This window comes from Manacus vitellinus, unplaced genomic scaffold (assembly GCF_001715985.3).
Source record: "Manacus vitellinus isolate BGI_N305 unplaced genomic scaffold, ASM171598v3 scaffold_20_pilon, whole genome shotgun sequence".
Classification (NCBI taxonomy): Eukaryota; Metazoa; Chordata; class Aves; order Passeriformes; family Pipridae; genus Manacus; species Manacus vitellinus.
The window spans coordinates 14713397-14736175 of NW_021939471.1; the positions used below are offsets into that span (position 1 = coordinate 14713397).

The 22779-nt window shown below is 40.1% G+C and overlaps 1 protein-coding gene across 5 annotated transcripts in view; it reads right to left on the minus strand.

The window, feature by feature from the left end:
• MAP3K20 (mitogen-activated protein kinase kinase kinase 20) overlaps window positions 1–22779 on the minus strand; it is a 94798-nt gene that overhangs the window by 41929 nt on the left and 30090 nt on the right. For all 5 annotated transcript variants that reach the window (XR_003915755.1, XR_003915754.1, XM_025895027.2 and 2 more), the window contains exons 4-10: window positions 18874–18975; window positions 18032–18097; window positions 17488–17516; window positions 17237–17374; window positions 11268–11354; window positions 7643–7717; window positions 2312–2418 (exon numbers count right to left, since the gene is read on the minus strand). Coding sequence is in view for 3 of the 5 variants with exons in the window: in XM_025895027.2 (XP_025750812.1) it covers window positions 2312–2418; window positions 7643–7717; window positions 11268–11354; window positions 17237–17374; window positions 17488–17516; window positions 18032–18097; window positions 18874–18975 (604 nt within the window). In the remaining 2 variants the exon portion in view is untranslated. The remainder of the gene's footprint in view (window positions 1–2311; window positions 2419–7642; window positions 7718–11267; window positions 11355–17236; window positions 17375–17487; window positions 17517–18031; window positions 18098–18873; window positions 18976–22779) is intronic.

The following is a 22779-nucleotide window of genomic DNA, read 5'->3' on the forward strand; positions in this document are numbered from 1 at the left end:
TTCCTTGTCTCCAAGTTGTTTATTATCCCAGAAAAAAATGCCAAATTTATCTTTAACACAAGTCCCCATAGTAAGAACTTTTTCTGTTACTTGAGAGTGCCAAAGAGCATTTTGTTTCTATGTGGCTTTTCATTAACACCTTTTCAGACATTCCCCACCTGAGTAAGTTACGTGCATCAAAATAAAATCTGCAAGAAGAACGTGGGCCACCTGAGTCACACCCCAAGAAATAAACTGATTAAGTAAAAGCATAGAACTTTGTTACCAAGTGCCAGCTAGCACAGCTTTCATTCTGCTATACTGGCAAGATTTAAGTAGGTATTTGCTTTTTCCTAAGGGCATTTGAGCACTTGCTCCTCTTTTAAAAATATTTTTACAATGTAGGGGTGTATAGGAAACCCCTCACTGGGGGATATTTTTCTTTCAACCCTGCTTGTATTCTGTTTACTATCAAAACCACAATATGATGCCCACAGTCTGCACAAACAACGGTGCCATGAAACAAGTTTTTTTCCTTGAAATACCCAACATTTGTCCCAAGCCTTACACCACGGATTTGGGGGGAAGAGAGCATACTGATAAAGCAGTAAAAGCACCGCCACGGATAAAATCATTGGCAAACACTCGAGAGCCGGGTATTGGTAAGAGGGCACTCTGAACACTGCTCTCCGGGGCTGCGGGGGACCCCGCTCCAGGGGGGAGTCCTGCAGCGAGGGCGGTGGGGCAGAGCGTGGGACAGAGAGCAGGGCAGGGAGCGGGACTGAACGCTGGGCTGAGCGCGGGGCAGGGAGCGGGGCAGGGAGCGGGCGAGCGGGGCAGGGAGCGGGGCAGGACGGGCAGGAGCGGGCAGGGAGCGGGCAGGAGCGGGCAGCGGGAGCGGGGCAGGAGCGGGCAAGGAGCGGGCAGGGAGCGGCGGCAGGAGCGGGGCAGGGGCGGCGCCGGGGACCGGGCAGGGAGCGCGGGCAGACGGCCGGAGCGGGGCAGGAGCGGCCGGAGTGGGGGCAGGGAGCGGGCAGAGCGGGGCAGGAGCGGGCAGGAGCGGGCAGGAGCGGCAGGGAGCGGGGCCGGGCCGGGAGCGGGGCAGGACGCCGGGGAGCGGCCGGGAGCGGGCAGAGCGGGGCAGGACGGGGCAGGAGCGGGCCGGGCGCGGCGCAGCGCGCGCTGCCAGCAGAGGCGCGTGCGCACAGCGTCCCGGCGCGCGTGCCGCGGCCGCGCTGCTGAGTCAGGGCAGGACCGGCCCCGGGCCGGGCTATTTATACCCGGCCATGTGACCGGGGCGCCCCATCGCCAGCTCAGTTTTTCCACTCGTCCCACTAAAACTCTACGCCTTGCCTTTCCTTGGAAGGCAGCGGAGGAAACGTGGGATGCCGGGCTTGACACAAGCTCCATTTCCATGTGCTCTTCCCCATCCTCCACCCAGTCCCAGTTTCTTCGATGCCTGCAGGCTGGGAATCCTTCAGTACTTCTGCTCCCTGCTTGCTTGGCACACGGCCAGTGCTTCTTAATATAGACTGAGGCACGATCATCTGCAAAACTCTTCTGCCTGTGCAGATCTGCTTTCAATTTTCTTTCCCAAACAGAACGCTGTACTGCAAAGCAGCGAGTTTTCTAAGCCACAAATAAGCTTTGGGGACAGGTTTCTGAAGTTTTGGACCATACCAAAAAAGAGGCTGGAACTTTAACTGTAAAACTGTCATGTAATAAAATTTTCTCAAAGCTCATCTCCATTTATCACCACTTATGAATAACAATTACAATCAGCAATAGCTAAAATCATATGCTCAAGCTGGCCTGAGCGTATGCTGAATGCATGGACACACAGTCAATACAAGGGAGAGAATGCATAAGAAATGGTAGAACACATACAAGTGAGGACAAATAGAGGCTTGACTTGAAACAGGCTTTTTATGCCCTTTATCATTTTTTGGTCTTAATATTAACGTCACCTATACACTTCCTACAAAAATTGCATCAGTCATACATATATCTGAGTTCTTTTGCCCCCACACTATTGACTGGAAACTCATAATTGGTTTTAAGATGTGAATCACAAAACCATAAATATCATGATACCTAAACCAGTGTAATAATAAATAGAGGGTACAGCTAAGTGCATTGGCTCCTAAGACAAGTTTCGCAACATTCTGGGCATTCCTGAAAAACAACAAGGTAAGTTATATTCTAAAAATACCTTAAGCACACATATTTGCTGCCAATACATCATCGGACTCTGATGTCTTTCTGAAAAGAATGCTCATACCCATTTCAAGGTAAAACCACATCATTTCATCCCGGGAGGAAGGAAACTTACCTCCACTCTGCCTTGTTATGCAGGAATGAGTTACACTGGTCTGGAAGGTTGCTGTCATTTGACATAGATTCCAGGATTGAAATGATCTGCTTGAAAGATGGCCTTTTCTGAAGACAAAGGAAAACCAAAACAAAACAGAACATTTGCATCTATATACAACTACTAAAAATATGGGCAGGAATTTTTCAACTGAAAAACCACAAGCAACAGAAATTGCAATGCTCCTTTCTCAACACAGCAATCCTACAAGAGGACTTCAAGTTTGTAAATTTTTGTTTGTTTTTTTTTCTCCCATTAAAGAAAAGGTCAGTTTGGGAAGAGTCACATAGGCTAGCAGGACTCGAGCCTTAGCTTAGTCTTTCATGTCTATCAGTAAAACAGCATTAAACAACATTAGTACCATCGATAATCATCTAGATTCTCAATTCCGAAGTTTTTCTCAAGCTAAGAAGGAAAATGCTGCCAAATATAGAAGGCTGGACCCATCAGCAACTGGTAATTAGAGAGATGGCCTTTTACAGGTACTAACACAAACTCTTCAGTGTGTGAACAAGCTATTTAGCTGCTCATCAAAAACGGTTTTCTGGCTGCAGTTCCCCTCTTGCAGAGGAGAGACTTTTCAGAAAAACCTCTCACTTTAGCTACCACAGAGCAGCCAGGGAAGAAGTGAAGATTGAGGCTAGGTAAGGATGCCTCACCTGGCAGCTAAGCTCATATCAGTGGTGTCTGTGCTCTTCTATCCTGGGCTCATTTACTGAACTTTCTGTTCAGGGCTCTCCATCCAGCACCCACTGTGCTCACTAATCACAAAGAGCAGTTAAAACTTTCCTGTATTTTCTACTTTCCCCTTAGTCCCAAGGGGAAGCTATGAAGTAGGATAATAACTGAAAACTGAAAAAGCTAGAGTTAAATGTGTTTCTTGAAAGAGTGCTGACTCTGTTAGTCTGTTTGACAGACCCCAGACAAGGTTGAGACAAAAGGTTGAAACAAAATGTAGATACATAATAAGGGGATGATGCACATTCTTTCTCTATCGCGCCTTTAATTATACCATTTCTGCTAAAATTACAGATGCCGCAATTAAAACGTGCATTTTAATTTGGGAGCACAAAACCAATTAGGAACAATGCTGAGGTGTCTCTCTCAGGAAGATCCAAGTGATTTCCACATTATGAAAGAAAGACAATTTCTTTATTTTAAATGTCAAACAGCATGAAAAAGTGTCAAATGCAAAACAAAAAAAAAGACAAGCTCTCTTATACTGTAATGCTGCACTATTCGACTGTAACTGGAGGCTTTGTCTGTCATTTTTTGGTCCATCTCCATGATTTCAGGCAATGGGCAGTTGAATGAGCTACAGAGCTTTTTTTTTGCAACAGACCTGCCCCAGCCTCCTATGTGCTTATGCATTTTAGCCCCCAGCCCAGCATCCATGGAGCAGCAACCTGGGCACGCCTGGCAACAGGTGCCTGTTCAACAGCACTTGTTGACATGGAAATCCAGCAGGGTCACCCTGCCTTTACAGGCAGCTGTAGGAGGCAGCAGACCTCCCCTCCACATGCATGATGCTGCCAGACCAAACACAGCTGAGTAGATCCTCTCAACACACCCTGGAAGAGCCCAAACTTCCCCAGTGAGGGAGTGTGCAGCACGGGGGGTACAGAGCACAAAATCCATCCCTGGCACCAACAAGGACAACAACTCCAGTGCAGTTTTGTGGCAGAAGAACCTTCCAACTGCCCTCACACCCTTATTGTTGCTACAGCTGCGTCTCTGGTAACCACATGGTTACAAGACACAAACTGCTGAGGTGATTCAAGAGCCTCCCAAACGGAGAGGAAGCTGCCAGACAGGAGATGGTGGCTCCCCACCAATACACCAAGGTACTGCTACTGCTACGCCCTGTCCAACAGACTGGAAGGTGCATAATGTGCCTGAACTAAACTAATCCTATTTTCAGGAAAAGACCAAGAGCAAACATCCCCATGCTGCATTACTTACAACATTTTACGGCTTGTTCAGGATTATCTTACAAAACACTTTCAGAAGTTTTGCTTGCTCCTTTTTTTTTGGGAGTACCCTAGGAAGTATAACACAGGGCTGACACTAAGTGAGCACAGTCAGCACTATCATCAAGCCTGCCTGCACTAACTGGAGTGGAGATAATGACAGAGAACAGGGCTTTTACTAAGGGCGAGCAAAAGGACCAACCAAGTGATTTGGGAGGAGCAGCACCACACGTTTGGTGGGTCCTACGCTACAGGCAAAGGAGCTGCTGAGCTGTGCAACTGGAGCTGGAACAATTGCAGAGTCACACAGTACTGTCAAAGCTTGTACATCTCTGGCTGTGCAATATCTGCGAACAGCCAGCAGCTACCCTGCCAGCTTTGCAGCTGCCAGATTTACAGGTACCAGCTTTCCATGGAGAAAAAGGTGACAGGAAGACAAGCCTACACTGCCATGTGGGTTTTGCTGGTGGTTTCTTGCCCCTAGGAAAGGGTAATTTCAGATTTAATAAATGCACTCTAAGTACAGAGTGGTTAAAACTGGCAAGAAGTGATTTGTGAAATTGGGAGCCCGAGCTGAGAAACCTTGAAAAAAAATGTCTTATTTTTGGTGGATAACTGCTTAGTACTTTCTAGAAAGTCCTTATAAGAGATTCTTAAAATATCCAGGCATGAGTCGCCTTTGAAAACTGTTTCCCTTTTTATCTGTGATGCCTCATACTGAAACCTTTAAAATACATGCCCCTCTAGAAATAACTCTGGCTAATGTTTTCATTGTTTCCTTCCACTCAGTATTTCTTACTGAATAGGTCTGCACAAACCCAGGATATTTAATTCATATGACTTTCATTTCTTGCTTTCTCTCTGTTCCCAGGTTTCTGATTTCCATTAAAATACTCAGTAATTTATAAACATCTTTGATATGGAGATAAACTGAAGGAATAGATGAAATGAGAAAGAATCATTCACCTGTGTTTCAAAAGCAAGTAACCCCAGTTAAACAAAGACACCAGTAATGAGCAATCTTGTTTCTACAATCTAGTACCCAAGCAAAAGCAACTTGTTTGTTAGAAATTTTAACATGTGAGCTGTTTATTTCACCTAGCAGTTTAAACTGCATAAAGACTACCATTCCAAATATCACGTAGAGCAATGAACTACAGACATTTTTCTCCACGTATGATGAAATTTGTAAGAATTCAAAGCAACATTAATAACTCCGTCCATTCACATGAAGAAGTTATGGTGTGAGCCATATCTGACACTCCAGCTGCTTTGCAGCAGCTCTACAAGTGTACTCCTTCGCCCCACAGTAAATGCACATCCCTCTTTTCTCAGGGTTAAGCCACCAAAAGTTACCTTATGCTTTCTGTGGACTAAAAGTATGCACCTTAGCAACTGCCTTTGAGCAGCTGACATCCTCGAGCTCACCTCTGCTTGACCTTCAGTTCATGCATCAACGATCTGATTTTCTAAAGCTAATCCTGGCAAAAAGGGAATGTTACACAGAGCACTATTTCAGAGGAGCGTGCTCCATCTTTTGGCTCATGCAGGCCACACAGCCTTTTATCAAAGCATTTTGAGAGCTGTAAGAAGTGATCTTTTCCCAACACGTGACTGAATAAGTCAGTCACATGCTCAAATTGTGACCACAGATTACTCCATTTCAGTCATGTGAACAAAGTATTTATAATTGCCTAACAGAAGAAGAGCTGCATGAAAAAAACTAGCAAAGAGCAGACTGTCAAGAAAACCCCTCTCACATGAGATTCACTCTTTGCACACAATCCAGAGATGTCTCTGGGAACAATGTTCCCAGAAGCCCACACCCAGGTGAATTACTTAGGCAGACAGAACTCAGCCTGATGGTTAAGTATCCTTCTTTTACAACATGAAGATCCCTCCCTCTCCTTGTGGCTAAAGCAAGGCAGAGAGTGAGCTGATCTAGTATGTGCTACAATTACAGAAAAGAAGCCCCAGTAATTCTTATTCTGAGGCCTTTGGTAGCAATACTGACGCTTGGGAGCAGTTATTAAAGATAAGTAGTTGTCATTGAAAGTGCTCTTCAGTAATTACTGACCTAGAATTTAAACAGCCTACTTGTAGATTCAAAAACTCAAAGCATTTTTTCCTCCCCTTCTGTGGGGAGGATACAGGGAGTTATTAAGAGAATGACAATTAAATGTCTGTTCATGTGGAAACCACATGTTGATGGATCTCAGTCTTCCAGATCTATTCTGTAGGAAAGCAACTTTTTGCTTAAAAAAGAGAGACCAAGAAGTGATATTTCCTTTCTCATATTATTCTTCTATGACTACTCTCTGGTGATAAAAATTTCTAGTTTAAAGAACCTAAATGCTATAATTTGTCTTAGAATTGGTCTTGGTTTCTCTGAAGTAGTAGCTAGCTTTCTCCTGAGTTTAAAGAAACAAAGTTCTTGCTGGTGCCTTGACTTGAGAAAAAGAACATAATTTCCTCTGCTTAACTATTCTTTCCTGTCTCGAATATTATCATAAGCAAAGGAAATGGATGTTAATCCTTGGTAATAAAGCTAGTATGCCCACAGGCTCTTTCCAGTCAGTTTTATGTAAAACAGGATGGTAGCAGAGTCCATTTAAAGAAGCTAACTCTCATAACCTACAAAAGCTTTTACTGTCTAAATACTCTATTTAATTCCTTCCTTGTAGCAGCAGATTAATAATAACAATGGTTTGGCTCTTTAACTTCTTATTCTGTTTTCATGGTTAAACAGTACTGCTATTATCATATTATTACAGTATAGTCATTATAACGCTCATCATTCGTCCTAAGGGAACAGATTAGGAAAGATTTAATGTCAATTCAGAATGTGTTGCTGCTGTTGCTACCCATGTTTTACGGATTAACTTATTCTTTAATTATATTTGTGTTTTCAACCCAAGGATGGCATCAAAATTGGACCTTGAAATAGGTATTTCATAACATGATGCTCACATACATCCAAGAAAGATCAAATATTAACTATTGAAAGAAAATATAAAACCCGCCATTTTTCCACTTGCTCCAGAATGGCTATACTTTTGCCATCTTACCATATTTCCCATCATTGTCTTTAGTAGTCAGGTAAGTTAGTAGCATAGTAGCTCTTGATTAAAAGTGAGACAGACATTTACGTACAAATATATAAACCCATTAAAAAACCCAGCCCTAGCTATCTTTGTGAAGAAATGTTTTAGCATACATCAATGGTGTCAGCTCAGAGTTGTCCCCCACAGAAATACTAATGCACTTTGCAAAACAAGGCGGGGGGGGGGGGGGGTTAGAAATCAAACACACATTAAATTACCTTTGAATCAGCATCCCAACATTGCTGCATCAGTTCTGCAAAACTTCTGGGACAACTGCTTGGAATGGTTAATCTCTAATGGAAAGAGAATGTACCAGTTATTGGAAGCATTTCCCTTTAAGCTGCTACTAAGAGACTTCCTATAATAGCAATGCGATTAAAAGAATTAAAGCACATTCTTTCTTTAAAACACAATATAAAAAAATTATGATTGACATATTAGAAAGAAAAATTAAAATTATTAACACTAGCAAGACGTACAATTAATTTTTAATAGACCTATAAGAAAGGAATGTAAGAAATGCACAAATGGAGTTCCTTAAGAAAGCTCAGGGAAGAACTAAAAACAAACAGCTCTTAATACTAAAACATAATAGTTTGTGGAGGTTGCTGCATGTTATTTTAAGATGTTTGTCAAGACAGGGATAATGTATAGCCTGCCTTAATTCCTTTCTCCCACACAGATGATCTAGCTGTACAATACTATAATCAGTTTTGACACACAAATGGTTGAAATATAGATTACATTAAGTGAGTTAAAAAGAGTTAGGTGAAGCTCTACATGACACAAGAGATGTTTCATGAGCCTGTGGCCAGAAGGATTAATGAGAACATGCAGATCTCGGAAAGCACTCCCAGAGCACAGTGAACTCATAAATACTTCCTAATGACTGAAGACAAGGAGTTCTTGGTTATAGCCAGGACCACTGACTACAGAGAATTAGTTTGAAGCTTGTTTGATTTCATTTGCTGAGAGTTTTAAGCCATGAAAAGATTCAGTCAGTCTTAGAGGATTTTACCTTAAAGAGTCTGCCTCCAGACTGGAAAGCCTAAAAGCAAATCCCTTCTCACATACACACACACTCTCCAGTTGACTGCAAGTGATTCCAACAATATTACACCCAAAGATCCCTCTGCTCTCACTAACACAGTTTACTGACTTCAGACGTTTCATATTAAATAAATAACAAAAAAATGTAGATTAAAAAAACAGTTCTTCAGTGAAAATGAGTCCAAACGGACTCCTCAAGAGGGATCATGCTGGAAAAAGGTTCCTTGTCCTCTGACAGGTGAGAACCAGGTATTATAGTCCTGTTCAGAACAACCTACCAGGAAGACCCTTTGATCTGCCCTACTATTGCCATTTCAGAAGCAAAGCAAAGCAAGTTGTGTCAAACTCTACCATCATACTGCTGCAGCATAACCTGCAAAGCCTTACAGCAGCCAAGAGTAAAGAGTTAAAAAATTCTGCTCCACAAGCTTTTGAACACCATGAGAACTGGAAACATGAGATACAGATGCAGGGCACTGCAGAAGTCTGATTATTAAAATAATGTAATAACTTAAGATTATAACTTAATAATGTAATAACAAAGGTTTCTGTGCAAGAAATACATAGAAATTTGTACAATGCATAAACAAGTTGTACTGGTGCTTGATCTCTGATTGAGTCATTAGCCTAAAAATACACTGGCTAGTCTTGCTGCAGTATTGTCTGTAACCCTCACTGTTCCAGACAGTGGACAATCAGTTGCAATCACCACTTGTCTCACTTGTGCAGAATGTCACCTATATAATATGTAATATAGAGGTAGCAGGTTTCAAAAGTGTCATATTATAATAAAGATCATATTTCTCAGTGGCATTTATTATGAGATCATGCCTAGTATAATCTGAACTCTCATGCCTTTCATTTCTGGCTTAAAAAAATTATACAGAAACTCTACCAGAATAAAATAACACTGAAATTATACAGAGTCAAAAGAGATCCATACAGAATCATTAGAATCTACATCACTTGTTGGCCTCGGGATTTGCAAAGGGGATTTTTCACCTTATGCAATTACACTTTGGCCTCAGTCCCACACTGATTCTAACAAGAGCCTTGCAGTGCAAAAAATGGAGGACTGGCTCAACAGTGATTCAATCCTGTTGTGAACTGGAAGCATGCAATCCCATTGATATCAACAGACTGAACTGAGAACAGAACCTGACCCTTACACTTGCTTTGGGATATAGGAAACTAAGAAGAAAAGCAGCACAAGCTGACTTTTACAAGGCTTATGCTGAACATGTTACTCGAGTCATGGCCGGAAAAAACAAAAACTGTGCAATGGCCCCTACAGCCTTCTAAAAAAGATGGTAGCAACAGGTTAGTGGTACCTGGCAGGCAAAGAGCTGGCTGTGAAAATGTCACCCCTTAGGTTTCTTCAGCCATGAGTAAAATAGTCATGTCCACACTTTGTTCATACCGTATTTTACACAGTTCTTTGGCCTGGAAAACTATAGAGAAATGTGTGTTGTACTCTGTCATCTTTCAGCACATGACTACATCTCTTTAAACATTCCCAATGCTACTTTGTACCCCTGATGTAAACTGCAGGTAGTAGGCACAAGAAACAAATACTGTTGATGGAAGGCCTTATGGTTACCCCTTCAAAATGATGTATGAGGCTTTTCCTAAACTACAAGAGTGTCTTTGTGCCCCCTGCTCTGATAAATGCAGTAGAAGACCACATTCATAATCTTCACACTGTTAGTGTAGCATTTCCAACTAATCGATATATCACAGTGTCACTCACTGGAATTAATCCAGTCTTCAAACAGAAATAAAAATAAAGGGGGAAAAAACACCAATAAAAAATATTAAACTAAGAGGAGGAAACCTAACTCCTCTGTTAAACTCTGAAGCATTTTGAGAAACAGTTTATGTAGAATAATAGAAACCTGTATTGTACAGCCACTGCCTTGCCATTGTAATGTTTCCCAAGCTTCCGCTGTGTCTAGATAGAGGAGGTTTCATCTTTGTGGAGGATTTCCATGCTTGTCTGTGTGTGGTACAGTCACAACTTTAAATGTTTTTTAAATGTAGTTACTGTCTTTGATATCAAGGGACTATGTGTTCAGATATACGCTCACATGTCCAACTAACTGAAAGCCTCAATTTGTGAGAAGAAGAAAAGCGAGGCTGGGGACACTGTACAAACGGTGTTTACACCACTGAAGTGCTTTTGAAATGGAAAGACTCTGCATGAGGAGGCTTGCAGCTATGCCACAGCCTTGCCGATACCAGTGAGGAGCTCATCTTCAATGTAGTGTTGAACGTAGGTGGCAAAACTGTAATTTCTCTCTTTTTTTTAAACTATTTTTTCTTCTTTTATTTTTGAAATTTTCATCTAAGCGGCAGTTTCTTGTACTATAGTGACTCCTGCTGGGAGAGTTAAGTTGAAGTAGCTGAAGGTCTCTTACAGATATATCAACTCCCGGCCAGTAAAAAGATGTCCTAAACGCAGGAGATGGAGTTAAACTGTTCCCCTACCTTGGACGCAATGGCTTCTTTCATCACTAAGAACAAACCCCTAGGTTTTACAATTGAGACTGAGAAACTAGTACAGTACTTGTACAATTTTTGATCTACAGCATCACGACGTGAAGCTGCAACAATTAGATGTAAAGGGTCCATTCATGAGGAATAACATCACTTTGACCCTTTGTGTTAGCTCCTACTGCTAATCTTTCCATACGCGTGAACTTACTTTCAATTTGAAGAAGATGAAAAAGTCTTTTGCAAAACCCCAATACTGTTTTCTGATCTATGTACCTGAATGTAGAAACGTAGTCTTACCTCGTTTTTTTCCACTACAAGCCAAGCTACTTGTAATCCTTCCAAGCCTTTAAAGGGGACCTCCCTTGTTAGCATCTCCCAGAGAACCTGGAAGGGAAAAAAAGAAAAGAATTTTTATTTCTGTACTTTGTATTTTAAATACATTATTAAACCTTGATACAGCACTATTCTGTATCCAATTACCAGGCAACCAGTTTCCATTTGCAGGAACTTGGACCAGTGTTTGTGTGCAAGATCTTCTCACTAAATTAAATTGAATGTTTCTGCTTTTTTCCTCTACAGAAAAGCCAAGATGAAAAACTGGGTTGCTTTTTTACTTTCTTTGTACACTACAAAGTTCACATTTAGCAGTTGAGACTTGGGAAGACAATGAACTCTTCCTCTCCTTCTCAGCCCCAACTAGACATATCTTTGCTTTGTAGTAATTTTTCATTTAAAAATATTCCTATATGATTGCCACCAGTGAATATTATCCAAAATGTATTTTGCTCCTATGATATGCCTATGAAAATATTAAATATAATTTTGCAATCAAAACTGTAATTGTTTATCTCCAAGTATGTGATCACGTTAAACTAAGCAATATATAGCATATATAAAATTACTCTGTTCTCAAGATTTTATATACATATTGTACTTAGATATAGAAAGATCTCCTAATTTTACATGCTCTTAGTGCTTTGGTAACAGTACCTGAGAATCTAAGCTACTCTGTAGAAAAGAGCCTGGCATCACCAAGAAGGCTTCAAGTCAATGAATCCAACTTGGTTTTCTGCCATTGGGAAAACATATTGGAATTCAACCAAATTAATAGCACTTTCTACCTCCACTTGTATATGTCCCTTTTTTTTCTTAAAGCTGAACCTTCATATATGTATCTTGTTACAAATATCTACAATTTTTTTCTTCTGCTCATATACCAAGCAGAACAACAACAACAAAATATTTTATGCAGGATTTGCCTAAATGCATTAAGATCCTTATGCAACTCTATATCCTCCCTGTTTGGGTTAGTACCCAGGTTTATTCCAGCTACATCATTTCAAATGGATTGTGGACAGCCATGAAGATAATCAGAAAAAAAAAAGCAACAATATTGGCAGACAGAGGTCAAGCAAAAAAAAAAAGCATTGAAGCAGAGTTGGGCCTTTAATCAAATGAACAAGGTACACTCCAACAATACACCTATTCAACTAATTCTGCTTGAGTCAGAAGACTGACTGGTAAAGGTAAGGGTATCTTGGAAGAATAAGGACAGTTTTCCTGAGAATAAGAAATATATGGGGGAAGTTATCATAGATGTATTCAACTATCCTGTTTGCCTCACTTCACTCCTTTTCAAAGAAAAATAAGGTACCTCAATTAGTAACTCCAATGATCACCTCTGCTGGTAGAGAAGGAAATTTAACTCTGAGAGGAGGAAAAAATTTAGCAGCCCCATGTACTTCAGATAAAAAAGCAGTGTACAAAGCAGTCAGTTTAAAACAAAAGCCCCTGGATCAAATCAAACATGTAGTTGAGCAACCTTGTAGAACCACCTCATCTGTATGACTGTACCATGAAATCACAGAGGAAAAACTCAAGTTTGCACAAGATAGAGCAGTATCTAAATATATCTTCCAAGTATGAAATACACGTTAAATGTCTTCAAGAGCCTTGAGCTGGAAAACTACTGCTGTGCCACCTTTCTTTCAGAAGACTAAATTGTAAGAGCTGTCTCATCTCATTCATGCATGTACATTTGTGCAGAACATTTTGCACTGAATTCCTTTATCGTGACACCTTTAGTGTTTATTTCCACTGCCTGTACAGATCACTGCCTCCCTAAACCAAGTGTTAGCTAAAAACACTTCAAGACTGCACACAGATGAAGAGAAAAACAGCGATCTGACACAATATGAAGAAGTTTTCTTAATGCTTTCATTTTACTAATAAATTAAAATAAAAGATCCAAAAGTGGGATGCTAGAAATCCTTGTATTTACTTATACAGATTTAGAAAACATTCAAACAATAATGCAATTTTAATATTCAGGTCCATGGTATAGATAAAGCATTTCTTTCCATCAGTGACATGTCTCTATTTTCAGTTTATAGGAGCTTCAATCCCATCTCTTGGACTAGCTACCCTGAATCATCAGCTAATGTGAATGATTGCATCACCAGTCTTTTAAAAAGCAGTAAATGGGTATCTTCTGCATTCCCATTTGCCCCTTCCTCTCCCCAGGGTCACTGAGCAGCAGACAAGGACCTTACCCTGACTTACCCCAGCCTCTTTATTGCGAGGTATGCTCTGTTCATTTTCAGAACTGGCTCCCCAGCTCACTTCACATGGAAATCAATTTATCTTCCATTTCTGGTGTAAAATCTGAGACTGACATGGTTCACGTCCCCTCCCACCCCTGATGGTGAGGATCACCTGCTTTCCCAATCACATCACCTCTCTGTGATGATGGACAGCAGGTGTTCACAGAAAAAAACAGCCAAGCTAAAAACAATGATGAAAAACAAAGGAAGGTCATTTAATGTAGGGGTTTGTAACTTGTGGCCTCTGAAGACGTTGGGCTCATCTTTGCAAGAGGAACAGAAAGGAGAGATAAATGCATGTGTGGTCATCCTATACATGAAGCTGAGAATAAGAATTACATGGTCTTCAGAAAAAGCTCATACACTTACTTCTGTCAGCTCAGCTGTGCATTTCAGTTCTTACCCTCTCAACTATGTGACAACAACCCAAAGGAAAAAAAACAATCTCACAATACCGCCACCCCATCCCCATGCCAGTGCAAAGCCAACAAAGATTCAAAGTGCCATTTGGGTAGGGGAACATTCAAATGAGTAATTTGAGGAAAAGGAAACACTCTGAACATCTTTACCAAAAAAAATAAGCGTTTTCTCCTGTTAGGAAACTGTCCACAGACGACGGTCAAGAGCCACAGTGAGCGGAAGTACAGCATGAGCATTAGCATTGCACTCATAGAGGTGCTGCCCTTAGGCATGAAAATTAGGTCACTCTTCTCTGCATTGATCCAACTGCAGTTAAAGATCACATAATTCTTTTCAAAGAGAGTAAGGGATAACCCCTGGAGCTGGCCAACATTCCCTCTATAAATAACGTATGTTCTCATAGCTACAGCAATGTTTGAACAGCTGCTACATTTAATGGCAGTCTCTATGCCACCAATAGACAATTAATGGTTTTACTTATTTGTTCTTGTAAGTGATAAAATAATTCAGCTACATCGTATAAGCTTTCTATGATTAAACACATTTACACTGATACACAAACACACGCTGTGGTGCACTACAAACAGTTCTGCCAGAATAACATATTCTGAGCATATGTCTTCATGATTTCAAACCAGCTTTTTGAGTGACACTGTCATTCCACATACACTTTCTTATCTGGCAGAGACACAAGGAATAATTTTTGAGCAACAATTTCAGGGTTGATCATTTTTAACACTTGGTATCTGTTGTTTAGAGTACAGATTTGGAAATGGATCAGAAAAGAGAATCTCAGCATGGCTGAAGGAAAGTGCAAGATCTGTCTTTGTGTTGTAATAAATCTCCTGGAACATTCAGCTTCAGCATTTCATGGTAGTATTATAAATTATTTACTATATATCCCAAAGAGAATACATGGACCTGTTTAACCATCCATGAAGAGCAGCACAAGGTAATCTGAACCTTAACTATAAACATGTATACAATTGTTCACAAAGAGGAAAATTCATTTCAGTTGAGAAGCAACGCAGACCTATAAGGTTGCAGAAAGACTTCGACACTTCATGGAAAAAAGCTCTCGCACACCTTAAGCAGAATATTTAAAATCACAGACTGGTTTGTAGAAAGAACAGAGTGTCAGATAGAAAAATAGCAGAAAAAAAATTAAAGAAAACCAGGGGGAAGATGACAAATATTGCAAGTGGAATATCTATTCCTAGCATCTTACTAGTTTACATTTGAAAGGATTCTGTTCTTTGTTAAGAGGACTTTAACTGAAGAAAAGCAGATTTGTCTCTCTAGCACAAAAGCTGCTGGCAAGTGTTACACTTTGAAAAGGGATTCTTTAAATTTTGTTTTTATAGATGATAAGAATTTGAAGAGACAAAAATACCCTTTCTCAGATTTTTTTTGTTTTCAGTCCCCTAGCTAATTCTCTGACAGTCGTAACACTTACAGTGAGATTCCAACCTTCAATGTTATATTCAAGCCTTGCTGGTAGAACTCCACTAGGTCAGTAATTTCAGCAACAGAGAACTCTGGCCACTACCATTCTTCATTTCTAGCCCTGTATCTCCTCCAAAATTATGATGTTCCAAGACTAGACTTACAAAAAGATTGACTCCTAAGTGTTTATGAATTCATAAGCTTCTACTCCCAGTAGAACACATTAGCTCAAAAAAATATATTAAAAAATGTGGGTCAAATATTATTAGACACTCTAAAGCAGCACTACACATCCATAACAACATTAAAATATTCTGGTAACACTGAACTGTTTTCATAAGGAGGGTAGTTGAGTTTTACCTCTAAGCACAGAACTGTCAAAGGAACCTTACTTTCTGGATGAGGAAAAACAAGCTATGCATGACATACTGTTCCCAAAGCACTGTTAATACTCCACATGATAAGATACTAAATAATTTCTTACCTTCTCCCACATAGAGAACATTACTTATAGTCAATTCAAACTACAGGAGCAGTTTGAGCTATAAGACTATGTTTGGAATTTTTCCTCTAACGTTTTTGTTCTGTTTTGAAACTGGAATGTTTCCCTTCAGTGGACAATATGTGATTGCTTCCAGCAACAGTTTACATTAACATTTACATTTGTTAGCTTATGTTCTCTCACTGTTTGTGACCAAGTTCAGTTAAGCAAGCAAGGATTTTGAATCTGAAAATATAGTCTTTTTCTCCCTCCTTGCAAAACTTCAACCTTTAATTGTTAAGTGATGCCACATCATCTCTCATATATTTTTTTTCTCACTATAAACAACTGTTTGGCAAAAAGTTTAAGTCATCCTCCATTGGAACATCAGCTTAGGTACGTTAGCCATTAGGTGCAAGCCTAAAAACACAGTGCCTCTCTCACATCTATCTATTTCCATCCCTCAAAAAGAGGCAATACTTGACAAGAACTGAAGAATTCCTCATTCTGCCACCCACTGTTGAATCCAAACACAAATATGATTAATACACAGATATGCATGGAAACTACAGTCCCACTTCCTTTCCTCTACCCCTCGAAGTACTCCTCACTGTCCTCTGTCAGAGAAAGGCTATGGCCACGTAATTTATCTGATCACTAAGGCTATTTCTAGCCTATTTTGTATTGCACAGCAAAACCAAATTAAGAGCTTAACTGTGGACAGAGCGAAGTAATTCACATTATTGAATCTGAAAATCTGACATTGTGGTGAACTACAACTGATTGCTCACCCTTTGGAAAACCCACAAAGTAATGCTGGGCTTTTCTATATTTTCCGATGGGTAGAGTCTCTATTCTCACAGGTAATGATAGCAGGGTCTTTTAAACAATTAAGAATAGAGCGGTGGCTTACTTTTTATTATACATCAGTGATACTCCATTCTAGGGAAAGTAGAATGCTAATCATTTCATCCTGTTATACCCCTATTACAAGACAACCTTCAGTTCCACAAAAAAAACACAAGTAGAGATTCATGACTCAGGTTGTTCAGTGGCTCCTGAAAGCCTTTGAACATATGCTGAACAACTGTGGTTGCCCTACACTGGCATGCTGCTAATCTAATCAGATCTTACTAAACATGCAAGACACTGTTCTTCCTATCATTTTCAAGCATGTAATTGCAAATTATGGATCAGTCTTAAAAGAAAGTCTGGGGTTTTTTGTTGTTCTTATTTAGAATTGCTGTTCTTGCATCATGTGAATTCTGTCACGCTGGACAACTGCTACTACTCATAGTAAAATGAGAGGCACTCACCACTCCATATGAATATGTGTCACATGTTTCAGACACTGGAAGACTCTGAATAACTTCTGGGGCCATCCATGGAAAAGTGCCCACTAATGACATGTGTGTCGTATGGGAGTGGAACCTTGAAGCACCAAAATCACAGATCTGGCAAGAATAAATAAAAAATTTAACAGGTAATAGAGTATCAACCTCATTCATTAGACATCAAAACATTGACTCAAGCAGCGTCTCTCTACAAATAATTAAAGAGTTCATACCTTTAACACACCATCAGCAGCTATAACAACTGAAAATGAAAAAACAAAAGGTTAGAAGAATGCTAAAAATAAACATAATATGTTTTCACAGCAAAACACTTTGTTTTTTAGCAAGACAAACGATCTTATGGTGAGCCAGCACTTGAATGTGCACATGTGCACAACTGTCCTGGTTTCTTTGAGAAGCTTTAGAGAACATCTATTGAATCCCTGCAAGCCTTCGAACAAATGCAAAACCTTGCAGGCCTTACTGAGTTCAAAGATAGCAACACAGATAATCTTTGCTCTCCCCAATGTAGTTAGGCTTAACAAGAAGCTCTCTGGAAGACTCATTAATAAAAGGAGAAAACTGAGGTGAGACCTAGACTTTTCTTGACTATTATCTCCCTGTGTGCATTATGAAAATTCGTGTCCCTCCTATCCCATGACTGGTAGTGGAAGTTTCATTTTAAAGTCAATGTTCTGCAAATTTCATAAACAGCCATCAACTGCTAAGTACAGACTGCACATTGAATATGTATTACTCAAAAGCATGCTACTTTACCATTCCTGGACTTCAGGTCCCTGTGGATAACTTTCACTGGAGCTTCCATGTGTAAATAGTGCATTCCTACAAAAAACAAGGGAACAATCTAGTTAGACAGGTTGAGCAGGGCCATCATGAATCTGCAGTCATGTTTCCTGGTTCCCACTCACTGCACTTCTTACAAGCTGGCATACCTGTATGCCATACTGACATGCTGAAGAAGTAGTAAAGCTTCCCATAATCTACTTTGAGTAAAAAGCATTAAGCAAAGCTCATACATCTATCAGAGCATCTATATGGATATGCTAATGGTTTTTAATGTCATATATAGTTATTTTCTCTAAGGCAGTGTCTACAGAAGGAAGCCCGATATGAATTTACCATTTGTTCATTAATTTACACTAACTCTTGTGTGGTCGGTCATAGAGAACACAAAGGATGGAACAGCTTATTCTACATTATTATGTGAAGAGTTTCAGTATGGTTGCTGAGAATAAACCCTCGGCTTCCTTAAATGCCCCAATTCAAATCAAATGTAAGGGTAATTATGCACTTTACCTCATAATTACTCTACATCAGCAAAATTATCCTCTTGGGACTTAGGGGCACACCAGAAGTAAAACTGGCTCATAGAAGCCATTTTCACTTCAGAGTATTTTGGATTCATAATAAACAAGGAACATATTAAAAACCAGTGAATGGGCTTTGCTTTTTTTTATGTATGTATCATTGGTTGGTTGGTTTTGTTACAATTTGAATAAGAAAGACTACGAAGGCTTTCCTGACTTCCTAAGGAAAGCATCTCCAGCTGTACACTTTGCTAGCTGTGTAGGATAGTATATACCACTCATCTTACTTACCTTTAGCTATGTCAGTTGCCCAGGTCATGATATGATCCATATCCATCTCTTCACTTTTGTTACTATTAATGTAGTCAAACAGTGAGCCAGCAGAAGCATACTCTGTTAAAAAACAGCAACAAACAAGACATTTTAAAACATAGCACCTAACTTGAAAGATGTAATAGAAACTCTGCCAGTTCCAGAAAGAAGTCAACCTCTGGCTTAATGACAAAGAATTTGGGTTCAGCAGCTAATACTATTAGTAGTGTAGTAGAAGAGTGGTAGTTTGTTCTGACTACCTCAACACAGACATAACCTACTGCTAAGGAAAAAAACCTAACAACAAACAAAGTGTAATCATATATAACAACAGACATTACATTGAAAAGGCATTAGAAAGGTTTGGCATCAAGAAAGATCAGGTAAAGCAGTTCAAATTCCAGAGTAAAAGGCTCTGGATGTTCCTTGTTCAGGATAAGTAAATCTTTTTCTTAATTTCTCCTAACTACACCAACAAAATGCCACAGCAGGATTCTATGGGTACAAACAAGGGGTTTTGGGGTCTACTGGTGTTTGCAAGTGTGGCAGATGGAATCCAGTCTGACTACCAGAGCTGTATGGTTTAAAGCAGGAATAACATGCTAGTTTCACCTACACACATTTAGGTGTGAAACCGGAGACAATTGAAACATGCACAGCACCACTTTTATATAACCTAAAATTCTTACTTTTTTACACAGTGAATTTGCCGCTCTTGATCAGAAGAGCATTCAACATATGAGGTTGGTGGTATCAGATCCATCTTACTGTTTCCAAAATCAAGGATACTCCCCACTGGTAAACAGTACTGTGTGTAAGTGATGCCCCATAACAAAGGGCATCTTTTTTTTTTAAGTAAAGCTACATGTTAAATATATATTGTTCTGTTAGGAAGGAAGGGTCTCCAAGTAGAAAGGGAAATTAAAATTTTCTTTTCCTATTTCCCCATGGAGGAACAGAGTAGCAAATCAAATGATTTGTTCATGAAAAACGGAAGGATGAAACTAGAAGCCTAACCCTGAGATATGCAGAACAGATTTCCTTGTGCTGTAGGTCATGTACAGCAGTCTAAAGGCTGTAACTCTTCTGCTTAGTATTTATTTAATAAGTTTTATACTTATTTAGAATTCATTCACCAAAAAAGGAAGTTTATGAGATGAAGCAGCTGATACATTTTCTTTTATCTGTTTGCCATGACAGAGCAGGCACATGCCACCACATGTAGCCCAAGTAGCACAGAGATCAGTGGGATGCAAGGAGCAGCTTAAGCCTTTTAGCCCCCTCTTTCAAGACTATTCAGTGTGCTTCTCAGGCAGAACTTAGAACCTACTCACAAGACTTAGGGAATCTTCACATCATTTCAAAGCAGCCACAAAATCATTGCCACTAAGACAATACTGAATGCATCTGAATTTTGTTAATAATAATAATAATCAATGATTGAAACATGATAGGCTAAATGCATTAAAAAAATTTATATTGTTCCTTATCAAGGACATCAAAACCACTGGGAGATTGTTGCATGGGGAAGGAAGACAAGGAAGGAGACAAGACTGAATCTGCAGCCTAGAACATGGTAGGTCAGATGAAAAGATTCCAGTGCTAAATGAAAGAGGGAGAAAATAGCAAGTCCCTTGAAAGTAAACACTTAAGTGGCAAGCAGAACCTCCCACTGAAAGGACAGACGTGTTGTTTCTGATGTCACCGACAGAAGAGTAAGCTGCTGACCCGCACATTTCCACAATTAAAACAGAAGCTTTTTTTACCCACGATGTCATCATCCATCTTATAAATGGATTCTTCAGGAATAGGTTGGCTGCATGCTTTGCATGCCTTTACAATGCATAATTTGATCCACCAGGGTCAGGGACAACTCAGCTCCCCAGGCCCTTTGCCATTCTGTGTGAACAGAGGCAAGCAAGCTCTTATCAACAAAGCTCCACTGTTGGTATTTGTTCTGTGTATTTATTGTGCCTCAGGTTTTTACTAGGAGCTTATGGATTTGGATATCATACCACAAGGACAATGTTCCGCCAATAACGGAAAAGAAATATTTGCTTTAGAAGGAAACAGTCTGAGTGCCTGACTGGACCCACCCTGTGATGGGTTGTGGGATACACCATATGGTTCTGTGCAATGGGGGCACAAGCTCTGAGAGCCTTTTGGGAGGAGGGAGCTGTGGTCAAAAGCCACACTTGAAAGCTAGACATTGAGACTGCTGCTGACAGACAGCCAGTGACATCTAGAATGATGTGATCCATGTTAGCAGCTCACCAGGCGGGATGATCTGCTGTAGCACTGACATACATCCCAGTAGGAAAACGTGTTTTAACTGCAGATGTAGCCTTTCTCAGAGAACTCCTCGACAATCCCACATAAGATGTTACGTGCAGCTAATACTCAGTACATGCCAATGCTTGGCTGAATGCTCTCATCTCCATCACTGAAGAAACATTAGTTTCTCTGCATTTCTTTTTGTTTGGGATTTTCCCTCACAAGAAATGGATCTCTGACTAAACACAGGATTAAGTCTGTAACACTGATGGTCATCTGGAAGATCATGAAGTAAAAACCCCTCTAAGATATATTTCAAGTACAATTAACATTTCTTTTCTCAGCAGCCATTCTCTCATTTGAAAATGGTGTGGGGAAATGGAGCCTTGCTTCCCTTCCAACCCACAGGACTCTGGTCTCATTAGAAGTTGCAGGGAGCACAGTTTGCTAAAAAAGAAAAAAAGCTTTTTTTTTTTAGCCAGGGTGTAATCAGAGCTCCCCAAGGAACAAAGTGGTTGAACTATACACTATAGTCTCTTTCTCACAGGTGGTTGGAGTCCCTGTTCTCAGTAACATTATGAATTACTTTAGCTGCTGTCTGTCTGTCTGTCTCTCCTGCGACTGGTAAGCAGGTCAAATGTCTCTAAACACTGACCTTTTGCAAGATCAGACTGAGGCCTTCTGATCCAGACATCATCCCAGGTCATTGATTACAACTCTGCTTTTTTACTCTGCTTGCTGGTTTACACTTATTACAGTTATATTAAGAAGGGTAGTAAAATTTCATTACTTGATTTATTAGTTTTGTATTAATTTTATTGCTTCCAGAAAGAATTCAAGTTCCTATCTACATGCCATCACCAGTGCATTCTCTGAGCAGTGTAGACTGTGGTCGCCCCCTGCACCTCTGGAGTGCTGACTGCCACACCAGACCTCCACTAGGCTTATACTCCTCTGGTGAGCAAAGCCTCCCATGCTCTGAACAGTGCTGCCACTCTGATGCGCTCCCACCAGAGCAGTTATCACCAGTTATCACTGCTGTGATAACCAGATGTCTAAGAGGCAGGTAGAAATAACTGAATTTTCACAAGTTCTGACCACCATCTGAGAACCAATAAAAACCTGAACAGCAGTGATTCAAACTGGTATTAAGACTGTACCACACACAAAGACTACTCTTTGCATCAAACTTCGAAGTATTTGAAGTGACGTGACAAAACATGCCTCTTAATTCACACTTTGATGGGTTTTACCTCTCTGAACATTTATTTCAGCAGATGGGAGATTGCTTTGCTTTGGGTTTACTTTCTACAACTATCTTACATAGTTTTTCCCACACAGAAAAGGGAGAAAATTTTCTATCTGGACCAATTCCCAGGTACGGGCAGGAAGCTTAAAGTGGTGATAGAAAAAAGAAAACACCACCAAAAAAAACCAACAAAACCATAAAAACCAATCTCTGCATAATTCTAGGAATGTCAGAATGAATAAAACCTAGTTTCCAATGAATAAAGGGAGTTGTCTTATGATGTCTTATAAACCCTTGACTTTATTTCAAGCTCTTCCCAGGGCTGGGAACTTCCCACTCTAAATTCTCCTATTTTCAATACA